Below are 19,038 nucleotides of genomic sequence, written 5' to 3'. Positions count from 1 at the left end.
CTTTGCTACAGTCCCTCCTTGCAGCAAATGTCCTTTCTCCCCTCAAAATTGATTTTATCTATATCTATAATTGCAGCAATTCTCACGTAGAAATCAGTTGATGCTGCTCTTTACCTTGTGTCATTCCATTCTTTGATGCACAAATATTAATATCGGATGGAAGTCCTAATCCACTGCACCTTAACTGCAGTGCTTAATAATAAAAGAGACATTTACTTTAAAAAGGAAGATTGCAGCTTCCATGTTCTGAAGCAAGTTACTGTAGAAAAGTTTTAGAAATTGATATAAATCAAAAAATCATTTTGACAATAAAAGACTTGGATGTAAATAAAAGGTTCTTTTAACTTTCACTATTAAGTGTTTCTGATGCAGTATTATCAAGAAAGAATTGGACAGCCTATTCCAATCTTGATTCATAGACCAGTAGATAAATGTTTATAGATTTAATAGCTTGCATAGAAACCATAAAAGCACTTCTGTTTATTCAGTGAAACGTAGCGGTTTGTGAGCAGTGCCATCGCTTAAATTAGTGACTTTTAAGTGACGTGTGTATCTAAAAGCAGTCAGCAATGAACCTTGTTTTGTGTTTATTCTCACTCTCAATGAAATCAGGCATTCTGCTCTCTTTCACCGTCACCCATTATTGGTGACATAATGACCTTGATTTCAGTTCATTCACTGACTAAAATGCACTTCTACTGACTAAAACATCAATGCACTTGGCTGCTTGTGGGGGTGCTCACTGGCCTGTTCCTGGGCAGTTATCTGGCTAAGTAAGAAACAATTGAGCTTCCTGATTTTCCGCACTTTCAATGAATAAATAATCACAAGAATGAAGTGAGAGGGGAAAGACATAAGGCTTGGACAAAAGCAGCAGTGGAGTAGTACTTAAATGCATTAATTCTACAGTGAAGGCTCTTCAATAAAAATGGACAAAGCCACTTCAATTGTGAAGGGACTGCGTAGAGCACAGTACAGGTTCGATTATGATTTTATTTACCGTGCAGAGAGCAAAGAAAGAGTTATCTCCTGTAGAAGAAACCTGGCTACAAATGAAGAGTTGCATTCAAGCTTTCTTGCTTTGTTGAATGAGGAAATGTTCCCTATTTACTTTGTCAACAACAACAAATTGAGGTTACATAGCGCCTTTCACGTTGGGAGGTGTCAGCACCTTCTTTGTGTTATCACCTTTTACTTTGCTTCCGAGCTTAGTGGCACCTGAATATTTGGACATACTCCCCTTTACATTTGTACAACTTGAGGGGCATCACGTCATTGCTCGCAAGTTAGAGAACGTCTCTTTTATCCTAACTCTGCTTCCTGCCTCTCAAACAATTCGAGAAGGATGTTGTGTCATTTCTGTGTTTCCTGAATTTCTGAGATTCTGCTGCTTTCTCAGTGGTTTTCCGTGGTTGGAACACATTAGATACACCAATTGCGCTTGGCTGCTTACTGCAGGCAGTCTACAGCTGGCTGCTATTCCTGGTGCTGAAATCACTGCAGCGTCTGATATTGCAGTTTAAATACGGTAACAGTGTCAGATAAACATTCCACACAATTTTAACTTTATTTGAACAAAACCCTCAATAAAATCAGTGATTAATCACTGGATTAACATGTAATTTTGATTTCAAGTTGTAAAATAATAGCCTGTGCAATCTAATGTTACACACACTTAACATTTGCAGATTAGGACTATGTTTAGACAACTCCATAGGGGAGAAGTGCAATATGGAAATGTGTTACGCGTTTGTTGCTACATTCAGCATCTTCAATGAGGTAAGTACTCTGTTTATACAGCGCAAGTGCACCAGTTTTGGTCCTGACTGATCTAAATTGCAAAGTGAGCGAGGGTTGGAAGAGATGTCAGTTTGCAGCACTACTTGGATTCTGCTTGCTGATGGAGGCACTACTGGAGTTGTATAAATTAATAGGCCAGGCTGCAGGGAGAACGTTAAATGTAAAGATTTCTATTTTTTTCACTCATCAAAGGATGAAAGTACTTCAAAAGGACTTTCTTTCATGTTTTCATTCCTATTTAAATTTCTTGTTGACAGGAGCTTTTTCATCCGATCATTGTTTCCACAGATCTTTGTGAATGCATATCAGATACTAACACAATCATCTCATTGTTGTTAATAGATTTGGTGCTAGGGCCCATTGACTGAGGCATGTTTGGATTTGTTTCCATCCATTATCTAGTGTTTTCTCAGTGAAATGGGTAGAAACATTTCTCCCATTTATAGATACTTCAAAGACATGGAGGTTTGTTTCACCATCAAATACTTGACTTTAGTTTTGACATTTGCCAAGCGAGGATTCCACTGTATTACGATTGACCTTTTACTGCCAGCATGTGTTAAAGCTTTTTACTGTTGAGAATGTGTAGACACAGTGAAGGGCCTTGAAATCACATCCCATGAGTGAGTGGCCTGATAACATTCAGGCAGCTGTTGTGATTAGGATCAGTAGCATGAATGGAATACAATTCAAGAACCAATTGCAACCTTTTCTTGCTGGAAGTCTGTACCACACATTAGGTGATTAAAATGAAAGATAGAAGCCAATATTTTGCATTTGAACAAATCTTGAGGTGGTTCTGGTAACACCACTCTTGACCTTTTGGACCTTGATCTGTTCTCAATGCATTTGCCGTTCAACTACTGTGATTACACCACAGCAATTGGTCATTAATTTCTTGGTTGGTTGTGGAACCGTTGGCATAAAATGGAAGGATTATTATTAAAAGGCTGCTGTGTATTCTTACACAAAGTTACTGCAAAACAATTTACATTTGTACAGTATCTTTCACATCTGGAGGATGTCTACACTTAATTACTTGTTTCAACTTGATAATGTGCTTTAAAAAGAATTAATTATTTGGGGTTTATTTTTATTATCCCAGTTGGAGGCATAGTAATCTATTACACTCCTCTCAATTTGTAATGATTATATTCAAAATATATTTGGAAAATCCCAGGATTCATTTCACAAAAAGTGCTTTTTTTTAATTAAAAACAACCAAAGTTTGAATGTAGCAAAGAAAATTTAAGATTCAAGATGCAAATGAAAAGGCTATTAAGGCTAGTCGGGTTGTGTGCTCAACGAGTGTGGAAATCCACTCCAATAGTGCAGTTAGTGTCTGTCTATGAGGTAAGCACAAATTCCCTAAAGGCCTCGTTTAATAAGTCCCCTGTAGAACCATGTAGAAAGAAAGCATCTACTTCAAAAACTTCTAATAACTTCTCTGGAAGCCAGTGAAGTAGAAACTCTGAGTAACCGGCACCGCAGGGACCAGAAACATTTCTCTCTTTACTTCAAGGCATCCATTATGTAAAGGCCATGTCAGAGAGCAGCTTCCTCAGACAGCTAGATTCCTCGTTTAAAACCCTCTAAGCTTTCATTCATGCCACGTATTCTGAAACTGCCTTTCTGCAACGTTCCTTTCCCTCTAAGAAGCTTGTTGTAACTTTCGTGTATAGAGAATTAGTTACCACATGGGGGAGACTGTGTATAGAAACCACTGAAATGGAAAACATGAGTAATTATAGGAAAAGTTTGAATTCTCTCTCCCACTTTCTCGCTGTATTTGTTTGTTTCACCCTCCCTGTTTTTCTCTTCTTTCTGCCCTACTTTTTAACAGTTTTATTTTGCGATTGAAGAGATGAATAGAGTGATGCAAAGACACAGAGCGAAACAGATTGTTTGTTACAATGGGACCTGGATTGTAATGTTTGTGAACAGGATTCATTCCAACTGTCCAGATTGAGAATATCGTAAACTTATTTGTTTCGGCAAAGCCCAAAGCAGGCCTGAGATAGTGATATACTGATGAAGGTTTGAGAGTCTGTGGATGTCTTTATTGCTCTCAGATTTGAAGCTCCTTCCCAGGCCTGCAGGTTTTACCTAATGGTTGCACCACATGTGTGACACCACTGACAGTACCCTGGAAATAGGGACGTAACTACTGACATTCCTCCATGCTCACTCAGGGTGGCACAGACCAGAGGATGGTGGCAGCAGGAACGTAGAAAGGAGTATGATTTGGGGGGGTGGGTGGAGAAGAGATTGGCAGCAGATTTGTTCTGTTGCAACAGTGTGATCCAGTGGATCCTATTGTCTGGATTTGAGCCATCCAGTAATTGTAGGAGTAGTGCCCTTTTTTGGAGGCAGCTGCCAGTTTTTGATGGGATCTGCTTTTTTTCACCCTTACAATTGAATCAGTTAATAATAATAATCCTTGCATTTGATATAGCGCCTCATCATGTCGTCGAGACGTCTCAAAGAGCTTCACAGGATATACTGTAAAGTGGATTGACTGTGTATTTTGTAGCCTAGTGGAGTCCTGTAGAGTAGTGGTTAGCGAACTCGCCTTGCAAGCGAGAGGACCTGGGTTCGATTCCTGGTCAGCGAAACGTTGGGCAAGTTTCCTTATTCAAAACGCCTCTGTTTACCTAGCAGTAAGTAGAAACCCGGCTGTTAGTCGATTGGTGGATCACTTTTCCAGGGGTAATAATCCGTTGACAACAAAAAATAATTTGTTCACTCAATCCACGACTGTTTGTGCGACATAAGATGTTGGAGTAGGCCATTCGGCCCCTCCTGCCTGCCCTGCCATTTAATAAGATCATGGCTGATCTTCTAACCTAATTCCATTTACCCGCCCTATCTTTTATCCCTTAATCCCTCTATCCTTTAGAAAGCACATTCTGTACGCAATTGGCTACTGCGTTTCGCCCACAAAATATACACTCAATTCACTTTACAGTTTATTCTGTGAAGCACTTTGTGACGTCTCGAAGACATGATAAGGCGCGATATCAAGTGCAAGAATTACTTTTATTATTTTATGAGTGAAATAATGTGTTTGTTCAGGTCATTGAGATGGTTTGGGGAACCCTCTCTTGGGAGCAGTGAGAACTGCCTCAGTCTCTGGGAGACTGAATAGAATATTTAGTTTAAGAACACTTGATTTTCAGATTGAGAGGGACGTCCAAAGATGAGATCTAATAAACAAAACCTCTTTGCTAATACAGGCTTTATGAGAATAAGGATTACCAGTTTGTACCATGCTCTGGTTAATTATTTATCCAGCAGTTCAATAAATCTTTAAACAAAAGCCACTTAAAAATATTTCATACAGTTTTATATTGTGCTGCTGTTCTCTGAGCATAAAATTGCTAGTGGAGTTGACTGTATTTTCTGTGTGGATTTAAAAGAGCTAATTGTAGGACATTTTGTGCTCGCTCTCAGATCCCCATGTAATTGTTGTGCACGTAACAGAATTCTGTACAATGGAAGTGAATAGTGGAGTGTCCCATTGTAGTATTATGAAATGGGAAATTATTGAGACATGCAGTGCATTCAGTTTGCTGGATTACCTGTATAAAATCCGTAACCGATCTAACTTGTGGAAGATTTGACCCATTGTAAAACGTGTTAAGTGGAATTGAATCGAGACAGGAACGCAATAACATTGAATGAAATTCAAACAGCAGTGCTACTTCAAGCTTCATATCATCGTCACAACAGGAGCTATTTAATTGTAGGGACTCCATTAACTGTTCAGCTATTCTGAATGGGAGATAAAGCTTGTTCCCGATTTGTACACTAAAAGGAGAGAGGATATCCAATTCAAAATGACTCATTGTACAGTAATTACATTTATGCAAAAGCTGCTCTTTAAGTATGTAAATGAAAAAGAAAAACTGGAACCTAATCTTTTGAGCCAAACATTAGTAATATAAAAGTTAATTAAAATGTAGGATTATGCTGATGATGTCGATAGGCAGAATCTGCCTGTATAGTTTACAGTTCAGGAATTCCATTTCTGCCAAGCATGTTTATTCCTAATGCCTTTTACATTACGAGTGACTGTGATCATAATCTCGTTCGATGAATTCAGAGAAAGAGAAGGCAGCTGTCTGGCTACAGCAAATGTCTGGCTACAGCGGATTTCGAGAGTGGCTTTCAGTGAATGGAATGTTCAAGACCCTATCTCTTCAGAGTTTCATTTTGAACTGGGAAATTGCTTGTTGCAAAGCTGCTTAACTCTGTCGATTTTTTTCTGAAGTCAAGTGTAAGAATGGTACAATGATTGGCAGTAACTTTCATGGAGAGTAAGATTTGGTTTATGAATGGTTTTACAGTGTGAAATCAGCATGAACTCTATATCCTCATAACTGGATAACAGCAGGGCACTCCACTGTGGTATTTAGACGGTGGGAATGATGGGTTCAATTCTATTCTCTAAATGGGTCATCTTAAAAGTACTGCGCTCTTTTTTTTAGCATGGAACTCAGTGGTAATGTAATTCTTTGCCAAATTTTGGTGAGGTTCAAATGGCAAGACATTGTCAAATAATAAAATGAGTAATAATCCTTACACTTGGTACAGTGTCTTTCACATCAAGAGGACCCTCCCAAAGTGCTTCATATGATATAGTTAGGGCTTCTAATTTTTGGGGTTTATTAATTTTATGTTTTGGTGATTATTTTTAGCTTTTTTTTAGCAGTTTTGTATCAATCCATTTTTTTCCGGGCTTTTGTGACTCTACCGAGAAGATGCACCTGGAGAGGAGGGAGAGGCAGAGAGTGAGCAGGACACCCCCAAGAGCGAGCGAGAGAGAAAACCTCACCAGGACAGGGATTTCTTGTGTTTATTGGATAGATACCAATTTCATTTTTTTTATCGGGGTATTTTATCTGGGCTTTTCGGTTGAAACTGAAAATCTGAAGCCCTAGTTAATAATAGTCCTTGGATTTGATATAGCGCCTTATCACATCATTGGAACATCTCAAAGTGCTTCACAGGATGTACTGCAAAGTGGATTGACTCTGTATTTTGTGGGCATAATGTGGTAATCAATTTTTGCATGCAGCTGTGTCCCACAAACAGCCATGGAGTGAATGACCACTTTGGGGAGGTATTGTTGACCAGGACACCGGGAGAGAGAAACTCCCTTCTCTTTTCGAATAGTGCCACGGAATCTTTGAAGTCCACCTGAACAGTCAGATGGAACCTTAGTTTAACATCTCATTCGAAAGTCGGAGCTAGAAAGGGCAAAGACAAGCATCACTTTATTGTGCTAAAATAGAATGAAATAAAAGTAAATGAAATAATAATAGGTTGCTGTTCTAGATTCAGGTGCCAGTGGAACCTCAGGTGTTGGAGGTTTTTAATTTTTGTAACTGAGCTTCGAACACATTGGTTTCAATCAGGTGGTATTGCTGCCCAGAATTTAAAAGCTTATCTCATATTAACTTACTTAAAAAAGCAGAAAAATATCCTATTTCTGAGCTTGCACTATCCTCCATTACTTCATCCTAGGATTGAAATCTTGTTACGTGAGATTTTTTCTTACAGGTTTCAATGCCTGTAGTTTCAGCATGAAAGGCACCTAATGTAGATTGCAGACTCTTTGGCTTGTAGATCAGCCTCATTCTGTGTGCCAGAGCTATTCTCCGACCACATTCCAGTTTTCTTCTAAAAATGTCATCTGTTCCATTTGTCACAGGATCACGCTGTTCTTTCCACTTTGTTCTCTTTGATTTCAATCTGAATTGCAGAATATACTCTGTTGTTGGGGAAGTTACAGCCTTGTTCTCCTCAGTGACTGGACTAAAGATAACCAGAAAGATGAGGTGACTATTTGCCTCTTGTGTCATTTGCACACCGGGAAAACCCATTACCAAGCAAAGGTTAGCTGAATGGTTCATTGAGTGCATTTTGCTCTGCTATAGATTAGCAGCGATTGAATTCTTTGCAAAATCAAGGGTCATTCTGCTGGAGTGTTGTCTGCATCTTGAGCCTGTTTCAGAAAGCGACCCTCTTGACTAAATTTATATGTGGTGCAGTCGCTCGTGTGTGTTTATTCAGCTTGTTCACGTTTTTGGATTCAGTAACTTTGAGACCTTTTTCACAATAGAAATTGAGAAGCACTAAAACAACAGATTTTTCAAGTTAATGATAATCCTGTCAATTTTCAAATCAATATGTGGGGTCCTGATGGTGATTATGACATTTGCAATACTACTAATAATAATCCTTGCATTTGATATAGTGCCTTATCACATCTTTGAGTTGTCTCAAAGCGCTTCACAGAATATACTGTATATTTTGCTTGATCAATAACATGATCAATGAGCAGCAAAAATGATCAATGTATTTGTTGATTATAACAATAGTGCAGTTTTCTGAGTGACTTGAGACCCAACATTTTATGTCGGGAAGATATCCCAAATTGTTTGATAATTCTGGCTGGGCATCAGAACTGAGGTAGGGAACTGAGGAGGAGATAATAGCACCAAAAATGCAATCAAAGAGATATGTTTTCACTAAAATAGAGGGTTTTGGGACCATTTCTACCTGTTTGCCACAGTGCATAGGAGCCATCAGAGTCAGAGTTTCTACACATTCCTGCGTTGACTGCTCTCATTCATGCTTCACAGTGAACATCTTTTTAACCTACTGCAGACAAGATTGTCAATCTTCATTCATTGGTATTAAAGACTTGTGCTATTTTTTCCTTTTGTCTTTTTTTGCAGTTACATTAGTTTTCAAATAATAGATTCCTTTAAAAAAAAGCGATTAAAAATTGCAAACCACTCTCTGGGGCTCAGATTATTTTGTATTTATGGTTTATGATACCTGAACTTCTAAATTGGGTTTTGGCCTTATAATTATTCTGTATGAAAGCTCTGTACACAGTCCTGTACTAAAGTGAAACAATGGAGAGACACAGAGCAGATGGCATTGGCACCAAGAGTTACGTACTGGTATTGGAACCTGGCGTGGGCTTGGCTTTTAGCTGCCACAGAGAGTTAAGTGATTATGAAAATGGAATACAAAGGAGAGGCAAAAACATAGGATGTTTTGTAAAAGCCAGGATGTACTTTGAATTTTTAAAGTTGGTCACAGCCGGAGCTTGAGTAATCTGCTCATCAGACTAGTACTCTTAATTCATTCTGAGGTGAGGTTTCACCGAGCAAGTTCATGTGTCTCTTTCCTCACAGTGCAAATCAATGTGAAGAGTCTTGACGAGCTGTGCGCTGTACATGCTGTTAGTCGCAAGTTGGGAACGCACAGACCCTCTTGCATAACCACACATAATGTAGTGAAGTACAGAGGGACAAGTTAACTATCAAAGTTATTTAACTTAAGAATTTTTTTTAACAGTAAGCATGATGTCATTCATATGCACCCCTAGTTTCCTTCCTAGACCACATCTCTTTTTGTGCTTCCCCTCCCCTCGCTCCAGCAACATTAAACTCCTCGTCTCCCATGGAATATTTTTTCATACACAGTCTATCTACTTTTACATCCACTTTCAATCAGATCCATAAAGAACATCACTGTGGCAGTGGGGTGAGATGAATCAACATGAAATATTCTTTCTGCTCCCATTCCCACATAATGTGGGATACTGTTGCTGAAGACATCTCTTAGATGCTAGAAGAAATCCTATGTTTCTTCCCCTTTAAGGCAGCTTGCACTAATTCTGATATATTCAACATTGAAACCAGGATAGAATCAGTTCTATCCAGCAGTTCCCATCAGTAAATGGCACTTATTTAAGTGTTGGCATGCCTCAGTCGGTAGTGTGACTCTTGTCGTTGAGTCAGAAGGTTGTGGGATTTTGAGCTGAGTGTCTAGGCTGACAATCCAATATCGTGCACGGTGCACTGCATGGTCGGAGGTGCCATCCTTTGAATTAAATGTGAAACTGAGGTCCTGTCTGCCCATTCAGTTGGACGTTAAAGATTCCACGCTGCTATTCAAAAAGAGAGTGGTGTTTCTCTAGTATTGTGGCAAACAACTTTCTAGATAAACTTAGTCATTCACTTCATGTGGAACATTGCTGTGCTCAAAATAGCTACTGTGTTTGCTTACAAAAATATACAGTCACTACCCTTCACAGTAAAAAACTTTGAGACATCCTTCTGATGCAAAAGATACAATATTGAATTCAAGGATTATTTTTATCTGTTATCATTGTGTTAACAGATTAGTGTCTTTCCTGTTCCTGGATGCTGATTCTGTGATGTAAAAAAGTTTCATCATCAACACATTTTTAGACTATTTTTGCTTTTTGGTTCTAAACGCCTTGGCACGTTCTCCGAATGTGAAAGGCGCTTTACAAATTTGTTTTGTTGTTGATGATGAGTTTGGTAAGTTGAAGCACGCGTTTATTGAAAATGATTTTCTAAAAGCTCATCATTTTAATTAAGGGATTGTAACCACTATGTTTCTACCCATCAATAGTTTCTCATTAATCTGTAGCCACAATGCCACTGGTATTGATGCAGTACTTATGCTGACTGTTGTTTTGGTCAGCTAGACACATATGGAAACCCATCACCATGCTTAAGAGTATCCAAACCAGACTGAGAGCTCCAAATATGTATACCACCTACACATGGAAATGTGTACATATACATATACACATTCCCTGTGTTTGGAAGGGAATGGGCACTCTCTTGCCGGTAGGATGCACCCTGTTTACCTGATGCTAAGACGCCATAGCCTGTCAGCTCTGAAAGCATTGCCTTGTTAATGCTGTTTTTACTCAGCAGGTGCTGTCTGCACTTTGCTGCTCTCTGCATATCCGTTGCATGAACTGGATGCTTTTTAATTCCTCACAATTTTGAATAATTGGCTATCACGAACTAATTAATACTGATGATTCTGCATCGTGCCAGTGATGTCCCGAGAGAGCCCAGCCCGTCTGCTTTCTTACCTTTCCGTGGCAGGTATGCTGAGCTCTATAAAACCAGTAACTATGACAATTTAATGTGATCTATTTAAGTACGGTTTTCAAATAGTAACAGAACATTGGGTGCTCAAATCCTGTGTCCTGGGAAGCTTTATGTTGGGAAGGTGATTGCGATGTCATTAAAAGAGGCAGATTTATTTCAATTTGTTGACCTTCTGAATCAAGGCTGCCTCACATGGATGCGCTATTGGAATGGTATATCTGTTCACAGTCTGTGTTCCCTGTGAATGGGTGTCTTAAACTCTTCTTTTTGTTGTGTTTAGGCAATAAAATGCTGGATTTATTGAACTAGAAAATGGTCTGGGTCAATGCCACAGGCTTTTCTATGTTGAAGCACTTTTATGAACTATTTTTAAGATGATCTGTTTTTAAGATTTTAAGTCTGCAAGATGGTAGTTCATTGAGGGTGTTAGCAACTGAACAGAAATACAAGTTAGTGCAGATCCAAGTAGAGGAAAAGCGCGCGGTGAAGCGGACTCAAAGTTTGTGCATCTTTTCAACTAATGACACAATGAATCAACCACGTCCTAGGTCGGATCCATCCTGGTACGCCTTTGATTCTCTTCCCCCCTCATTTTCTTTGCTCTCCTGGCTACAATGAGCCAGAAAACGAGGCTTAACACTAAACGCTGAATTTGAGGGCAATTTTGTGCTCTGGAATTGTGTCAGCTGGGAATTTGATTATGACTGCCAAAACCTATTTCTTTAGGCATTTGTGACTAGATAGCATTCCTGTAAAGGACATAATTACTGTGAATTCTCTTCATTGGAAATAAAACTGCTTATAAAATGACCCGGGGGATCTGAGAATAACAAAGTAACTTGCCCTGTAAATGATGCTGCTAGATAATGTTTGATGACTTTGACCACCAGTTCTGTAAAGTTAGCTGGTCAGATCATTGCTCATTTACAACACATAAGGAAGGATATTGAATCTTAATGCCAATGGGGGAAGGTGAGTTTAAAGTGTCTTACAATACTAATGTCTATACTGTTATCTGATTGGAAGAGCTCTTGATCTTCTCTTGCCTCGGCAATTTAATGACCCTTACTGCACAGAGTAGAGATTATCTTGGAATTGTAGCCAACATCCTCTTACGCCTCCCTTTTAGCCCTTCGAGTCCTCATTACCTGCTTATGCTGTACATGAGAAGTACCATCTGATTAGGCTACACCTAGCTTTATTTAAACACTGACAGAACAGTGACTTGCTAAATATGTGCAGCTATTTATTAGGATGGCACGTTTTAACAAAGGTCTTCATCTAATTTGCACACAGTGGCCGAGGTAGGTGTTGGTAGGGTAGTCTGCAGAGGCTGTACTCTGGAAGGGTAAGATCAAATGGACTGTCTTGTTTTTATGTGGTCAGCCAGCTGACTGACAGATGTGGAAACCCATCACTGGGCTTAAGAGTATCCAAACCAAACTGAGAATTCCAGGCATCCCACCTACACATGGAAATCCCAGAGGTAGATTGTTGGAATGGAATGCGCTCTCTCTCCCTGGAGGGACGTATCCTGCTTACCTAATTGCAGAAAGTATTAAGCGCAGGTTTGCAAGAGTGAAGGCTTGGTGTCCCCAAGAGAATTGGCTCAACGTTTGTGCATCTTTTAACCAATGGCACAATGTTGGAGTCTAACCAGCTAAAACCACATAGCTTGTCAATGTATTAGTTCTAGAAAATAGAATGGTTTCCCACATTTGGCGACATAACCTTCACCTCAGAAGCATTTCACTTGGCAGTGACAATAGGTTTGTGTGCTTACCCGTTGCAATGTTAATCAAAGTTCTCCCCTCTTTCAGGGAGACTACGATCCCACCAAAACAAAGGTTCTTCACATGAGCATGAACCCCTGGAGTCTGGCAAAGGACGAGCGTACAGCAGAGCTGAAAGCACTGAGGGAAGAGTGCGGCAGTCTGCGAGAGCGACTGCGAGTTCTGGAGAAAGGAGGGTCGGTCCCTGAGCTTTCTGAGGCGTCCACCAGTCTTAGCTTTCCGGAAGTTTCAGGTATATTTTGGTGATTTGAGGGAATGTAGAAACTCAGTTTCTATAATCCGGTTTATAGTGTTGTGGAACGCAACTGCATTTCAGCCCGTAATAAAGTTGCAGGAATAAGTTCCACTGTTGGCTGAGACTGCAGTGTAATGCTCCAGAGGCCGAGACTCAGCATCATAGCATAGAGTGTGCCACACATAGAGCTCCTGTACTCAGTTGTTAAGGTGTGGAGGTTGTGGTTTCTCAGGATTGAGGAAGATAAAGGAGAGGCTGAGTCTCCCAGATCCGCACGTATCTATTCCAGTTGGACAGTGAGAGCTGGAAAAGAAGAGACCTGATGACGTGGTAAAATTAGGCAAAATGTTCACCTACAAAATACAGTCACCGCACTTTACTATCAATCCTGTGAAGCACGTCTTCCTGAGGTGAAAGGTGCTGTATCAAAGCAAGGATTATTATTATGTAAGATATAAAGTTTTTTTTTATGTACACTCAAAATCTTATATCTTGCGTTCATCAAAGAATCTGCACATGGATAGAGATGCTGTGCTAGCCAAATTGGGATCCAACCAGTTCTGTGCTGTGCTGTAAGCTGGTGTGACATCGCAGCATTTCAGAGTAATGGTCTGCAGCCAAAGCTTGATTTTTGAAACAAGCAATTAGTGTTTCAATTGTGTTTTGTTTCCCTAAAAACACATACTGTTCTGGAAAAAGCTGATATTTTCTGATTCTTGTTAATAACCTGAATAGAAATGTAGTTAATCAGAACTGCGACAGAAGAGATTTACGTCTCTTGGAAGGAAATGTGGAAGAAAGGAATTAGCTGGAGGGTAACAAAGTGATTAAAATCTCGCTTTTAAAGCGACCAGCTTCAATAAAAATAATAAACAGCATGAAATACAGAAAGAATAATTGTAAAGGAAAAAGCAAACTGATGAAATTAGTTTATATTAAGCGGAAATATACATGGTCATTGATTCATAAAGAGCTGCTTGCAACAGGCAGACCTGATGCCTAAAATCACACTTGGAAACTGTTCATTTCCTGCAATAATTCTTTGCCACTGGATTGCTGTAGGTTATTGCAATTTCATGCCTGGTTAGCTAATGAGCTTGTTCATCTCAGTCCTGTGTGGACTGCAGTGCCTCCCTCGTAATGCTTTTATTTGAAATAGTGAAATATTTCAGAATGGTATACTGTTTCTAACTTCTCTGCCCACCGCACAGATACAAAATAAACTGCAATGCTTGCTCGAATGTTGCCTTGTATTGCCTTTCACCTCGTCAGCAAGAGTGAGGCAGTGATTGTGCTGAGGAATAATCTTTCATTTCTTTTTACCTTAAAGTCCACATTGTGGAAGGATTCAGTTATTCTAAGAGCAGAGGTTTTCTTAGTTTATCGCCTTCGAAAATAGGCAAAAAAACGTAGTCTCTTTTGCTGCTTTAGTCACAAAAGGCCTCTGGACTGTTTGTAAACGTTATTTCCTATGGAGATGGAGCGATCATTTATTTGAGCATCAGAGACAATGTAGCCTAGTGTCCTGTTTTCAGTCTATCATACGAGCCTAGAATTTGAAGATGCAAATCTACTCAGGGGAATAGTGTCATTACCCCGTTTGTATTGATAAGATCTCCCCTTATTCCACCGCAGATATAGCATAAAATCTGACTTTGAGAACCTCTTCCAACCTATGCTTTTGAGAGATGGACCGGTTTGGGATGGGTATTGGATGATGTGTCTGAAGTTTGAATGAGCTGCAACCCAGCACCTTGAGATGCCTTCTATTCTTTCCTCTGCAGCTGTCTCCATTCACAACCTGACTGGAAGATGATTTAAAAAACAATAGCATTGGGTGTACCTTTTACCGAGAGGTTTGAAGTATTTCTTGTTACCCAGTTATGCACATCTTCAAGCATAAGAGGTACAATCTAATCTGCCTTGACCTTTGAAACCAGATGGGCCCCAGGCTTCTGAGAGCCCTGAAGTAAGTGCTTCTAAGGTCCCTTGACATAGTTGTTAGTGTGGCATGTATTTTATTGAATCAGAGTTTCCTGCACAAAATGGATAGCACAGTTCTGTTCCTTTACTCTATCCAAAACGGGAGGGTAGAAAATACCTCCATTGCTAATAGCTTTGTTACAAGGAATATCTCTTTGCGAGGGCATGGGTCAGAAGTCTGTTACGATTCTTTGGTGAGTAAATGGACAAAACCCAGGCAGTCTTAAACACTACAGCTTGAATGCACACACAATGTTACCTTTTAGTTTGCTTTCTTAGTTCATTCACGTATTAAGATGTCTATTTATAGAGTTACGTTGTGGGGATTGAGGAATAGAAACAAGGTTTAGTGACATGGAAATGCTGTGGTAAGCAGAAATGTGCCCTAACAAGACTGTAGTTTAAACCCACTGTAGGTCTCTATTGCTTAATCAATATAGTAGTGGAATTACATTTAAATAGATTTCATTCTAATTCTTTTTGGCTAAAAGAATAGATCATGTTTTTTCATCTAACCTTTTACAGCGTAATAGATATAAAATTGAATTGGATTTGAATAGATTTCATTCTAGATTATTTTGCCCATAACAGTAGATTGTACTTTTTCATCTATATTTTTCACATGTAGATTTCACATACATACTGTTATGTACACATTAAATTGGAAAATGAGTAATGGGTGAAAACCACCATTCTGGATCAAATGAGGCAGTTCCACAACTGAGACAGCAGCCTATCCGGCTAGTAGGGTGAGCTTCTATCTCATGCTATGATAATTTGAAATAAGTAATTCTGGTTTTGTGCTGTTGTGGACAGGTTGTTTCAGCATATTGTATGAATGAGAAAAATAGGAATCAGCTGGGTTTTTTTCGAAGTAAGAAGGTTAACTTTTTCCTTTGTTCCTAATTGTTCCAGCTTTCTGGATGGAAAATCAGACCTGACGATAGGAGAGGCTGTGACATTTTCCTCTCTGCTTCCAACAGATGGTGTTTATTATTTGTGTTCTGTTTCAGCTCCCTTGTATTAATCTGTTTCACCAACTATTAATATAAGCTTGATCTCAAAGATAGTTAGCGAAACGGTTGCCTTTCATACATTATTTAGCAATCTCTGCTTGGACATAATAATAATCCTTATATTTGATACTTCACAAGAGGTATCTTTGAGGTGCTATGAACAGAAAGTCCTCCCTTTTTGATTTTCTGTCCCCTTGAACTGATTTGGTGACACTTGGGAGTTTCATTAAGCAGTTCCATTCACACCATTTACTCTCCTCCACTTCAACTCTTCACTCAACAGTATATTTTTGAATGGCAAAGTGGCTGAATGAGGAGCAGGCTAGATATGTTGAGACACAAGCAGCACTTTGCACTGACAGGTGGTGTGCTTCTTCCCTGATGGTGAAGTACCCACCTCTCTGCCATATTCTAATCAACACTCTTGCCAATTGTTACTGTCAAAGTTGAGTGTCAGGCAGCATTCGTATATAAAAGCGCAGCCACTGATTTCCAAAACCATCTCTGCAGCCACAGTTGTTTCACTCAAAGTGGAAGCTAAGCTATTATTTTCCAGCTTTGGGTTGGTACATTCATCAATCAACTGTTTGCACTTGAAAGGGTTACTTTTGTGTTTCATCCTTTGCTCCTTACCTAAACCTGGTGCTGCATAATGCCGTTTTGAGTTGATTTCACAAATTACTGCCTTGAGATAATAATAGTACGGCTGGTGAAATATTTAATTTGAATCAAATGCAATGTGCAAAACGTAGATGAGCAATTTATTAACTAACAGGCAGCACAGGCTGAACAGTACCGTTTGTCTCATTAGCCACACATGAAGAGCTCTCTGAACAAACAAACTGCCTCGGTTTTGTCTAATTGATCACATTTACAATAGGAGTGTGAGATGCAAACAAAACTGAGTTGGCTGTACATGAGATTGATCAGACCATGTTTTGTGTGAGCATGCTTTTATTACAGTTCATTCTACAGATTTGTGAATCGTTTTCCCCTCCCAGGGCTCCTTGTTTCTGCACAGCTTTCTTAATCTCAGCGGATGGAGACTGTTCCGTTCATGACAACCGCTGACAACTGCAACTGCTGACAATGATAGAGTACTGTCCAACCTTTGCATTTTGTTATCCTTAAGATACGCTCTTCACCCACTGAGAAAATAACTGACACAGTGTCTCCCTAATACCACTTTTACATTGTACCCTGGCACTTCCCTTCCAAGTCAGTGTTGCATCTGTAAGTGGCAATGCCATTACCTGGGGCCACACTCACCATACTGCCTCGCTTGGCAACAGCATCAGGGTCAACAAGGTGAAGCTTAGTAATGAACAGCTGGGAATGGTTTACCAGGAGGCATGGTTGAGGCCTGGATATACTGGACTCTTAGGAAACTGTTGATGCTCTAATGGGAAGATGGCAAAGTGGGTATTGTGGAAGGATAAGATCAAAATAGACCGAAAGTGCTTCTTCATTCATCATCACAGCGTGTACAGACTCCCCTGGTTTCATTTCTTATTGATGTGTGGTATAAACTGAAAGTATGACCACCAGCTGTGGAATGTGATCCTTTTGTGACTCTGGTCAGCCAAGTTCATAGAATCATACAGCACAGAAAGAGGCCATTCGGCCCATCGCGTCAGCGCCTGCTCCTTGGTTTAGTTTTTCTATAATTCTGTGGAGAAAGTGCCTACACTGTAGTTGACATCCTGGCCTGGGATCAGGAATTGAGCACAAACCAGCATCTTGCAATTGCTTGGTGTCTGAGCTGCTATGAATTCAGTCCTTTAAACATGAACTCAGGTCACAGTGGATGCAATCCCCCGAGGGAGTGGAAGTGCAGTTTCCAAATGAAAATGTATTTTCCAAAGGAATGTGTTATAGAACCAAAGAAATTTACAGCACATTCAGCCCATCATGTCTGTCCCAGCTCTTTGAAGCGCAATCATTTCAGTCCCATTTACCTGCCTTTTATTCATACCCTTGTAGTTTACTGTCATTAAAATATAAATCATGTTCCTGCTCCATACCTTTGCTGCCAGCAACATAAACACAGAATTAGTGTGTGATCAGATTGCTTTTCCGGGGGTAATAATTCCATTTTTAAAAAAATTGGTCTCTCAATCCGTGACTGTTGTGAGACATTGCTGTGCGCAATTGGCTACCGTGTTGCGTCCACAAAATAAACAGTCAATTCACTTTACAGTATATTCTGTGAAGCGCTTTAAAATGTCTCGAAGATGTGATAAGGCGCTATATCAAATGCAAAGATTATTTGTTATCATCGTTATCAGTTTAGTTCTGGAACTGCCTTTTCTTTCTGCTATGCCCTTGATTGCTTTTCTTTGTTTTATTTCATGTTGACATCTATCCCACACTGCTTAATAGGACTGGCTAGAAGGTAAAGAATCTTTGAAGGATATTCTAGCATTGTTATCTGCGAGACTTAGCTAAGTAATGAATCCGAATTGCAGCGAGTCTTATGTGCCCAGGTTAGAAATTTGTGTTTATTGTGCTAGAACTGAAGTCAGAGAGTGAGAGATGCAGCTAGTCCAGTTCTCATGACAAAGCTGTCTACTTCACAACTCGTTTAAGATGGGGGAGGAGGGAGAGAAATGAATCCTTGGTTGCTCCGCACTTGTCAAAATTGATTGTCATTTTCTCTTTGGTGCATCTAATACAGAATTTGGATAAAAAGGCAATAATCTGCCTGCCAGAGCGTGAGCTCTCGAATTTGGCAGTTTATTACTTTCCAAACTAGGAATCCATTTGACATTTGTTACATTAATCATTGATACCTCTACCACAGTGTCTCCTGTTCTGCTTATTCTTCTGGCTATCGAATTTTCAGGCTCGAAGTCTGTGTAAATAGGCAGTCCTTAATCTTGGAATCTAGAATAGGAAACAGCGAGGTGATTGGATCTCACCACACCAATATATCTGTGTTGTATGCAGACACAATCCTTAGAACAAGTTGGCCTCTGGGTCCATTAGGTCGCAGCTTATGAAACTCGAATCTAAAGGCTTATAATACATGCTGCACTACATTGTGTTCTGAAGGATAGCTAATCTGGCAATTCCTTTTAAAGACTTGTGTGGTGTCCTTCTTATATTAGAATAAAGAGAATATTGCCAACATGGTGAAGGTCATTGGGTTGAGTGTGTTGGTCAAGGCTGTATTATCATCAAGCTCTAATTAATGTCGAGGCAGTGTGCCGGAGAGGATAGAATTCAAAATGTACCTACTTTCACAGAACTCC

General features: G+C 39.6%; 1 protein-coding gene across 2 annotated transcripts in view; it reads left to right on the top strand.

The window, feature by feature from the left end:
* Positions 1 to 19,038, top strand: part of mad1l1 (mitotic arrest deficient 1 like 1) — a 337,784-nt gene that overhangs the window by 176,965 nt on the left and 141,781 nt on the right. For both annotated transcript variants that reach the window (XM_007905757.2, XM_007905759.2), the window contains exon 16: positions 12,578 to 12,782. In XM_007905757.2, the coding sequence (XP_007903948.1) occupies positions 12,578 to 12,782 (205 nt within the window). The remainder of the gene's footprint in view (positions 1 to 12,577; positions 12,783 to 19,038) is intronic.

Source organism: Callorhinchus milii, unplaced genomic scaffold, assembly GCF_018977255.1.
Source record: "Callorhinchus milii isolate IMCB2004 unplaced genomic scaffold, IMCB_Cmil_1.0 Scaffold16, whole genome shotgun sequence".
Taxonomy (NCBI): Eukaryota; Metazoa; Chordata; class Chondrichthyes; order Chimaeriformes; family Callorhinchidae; genus Callorhinchus; species Callorhinchus milii.
This window is presented reverse-complemented; position numbering and strand designations above follow the sequence as displayed.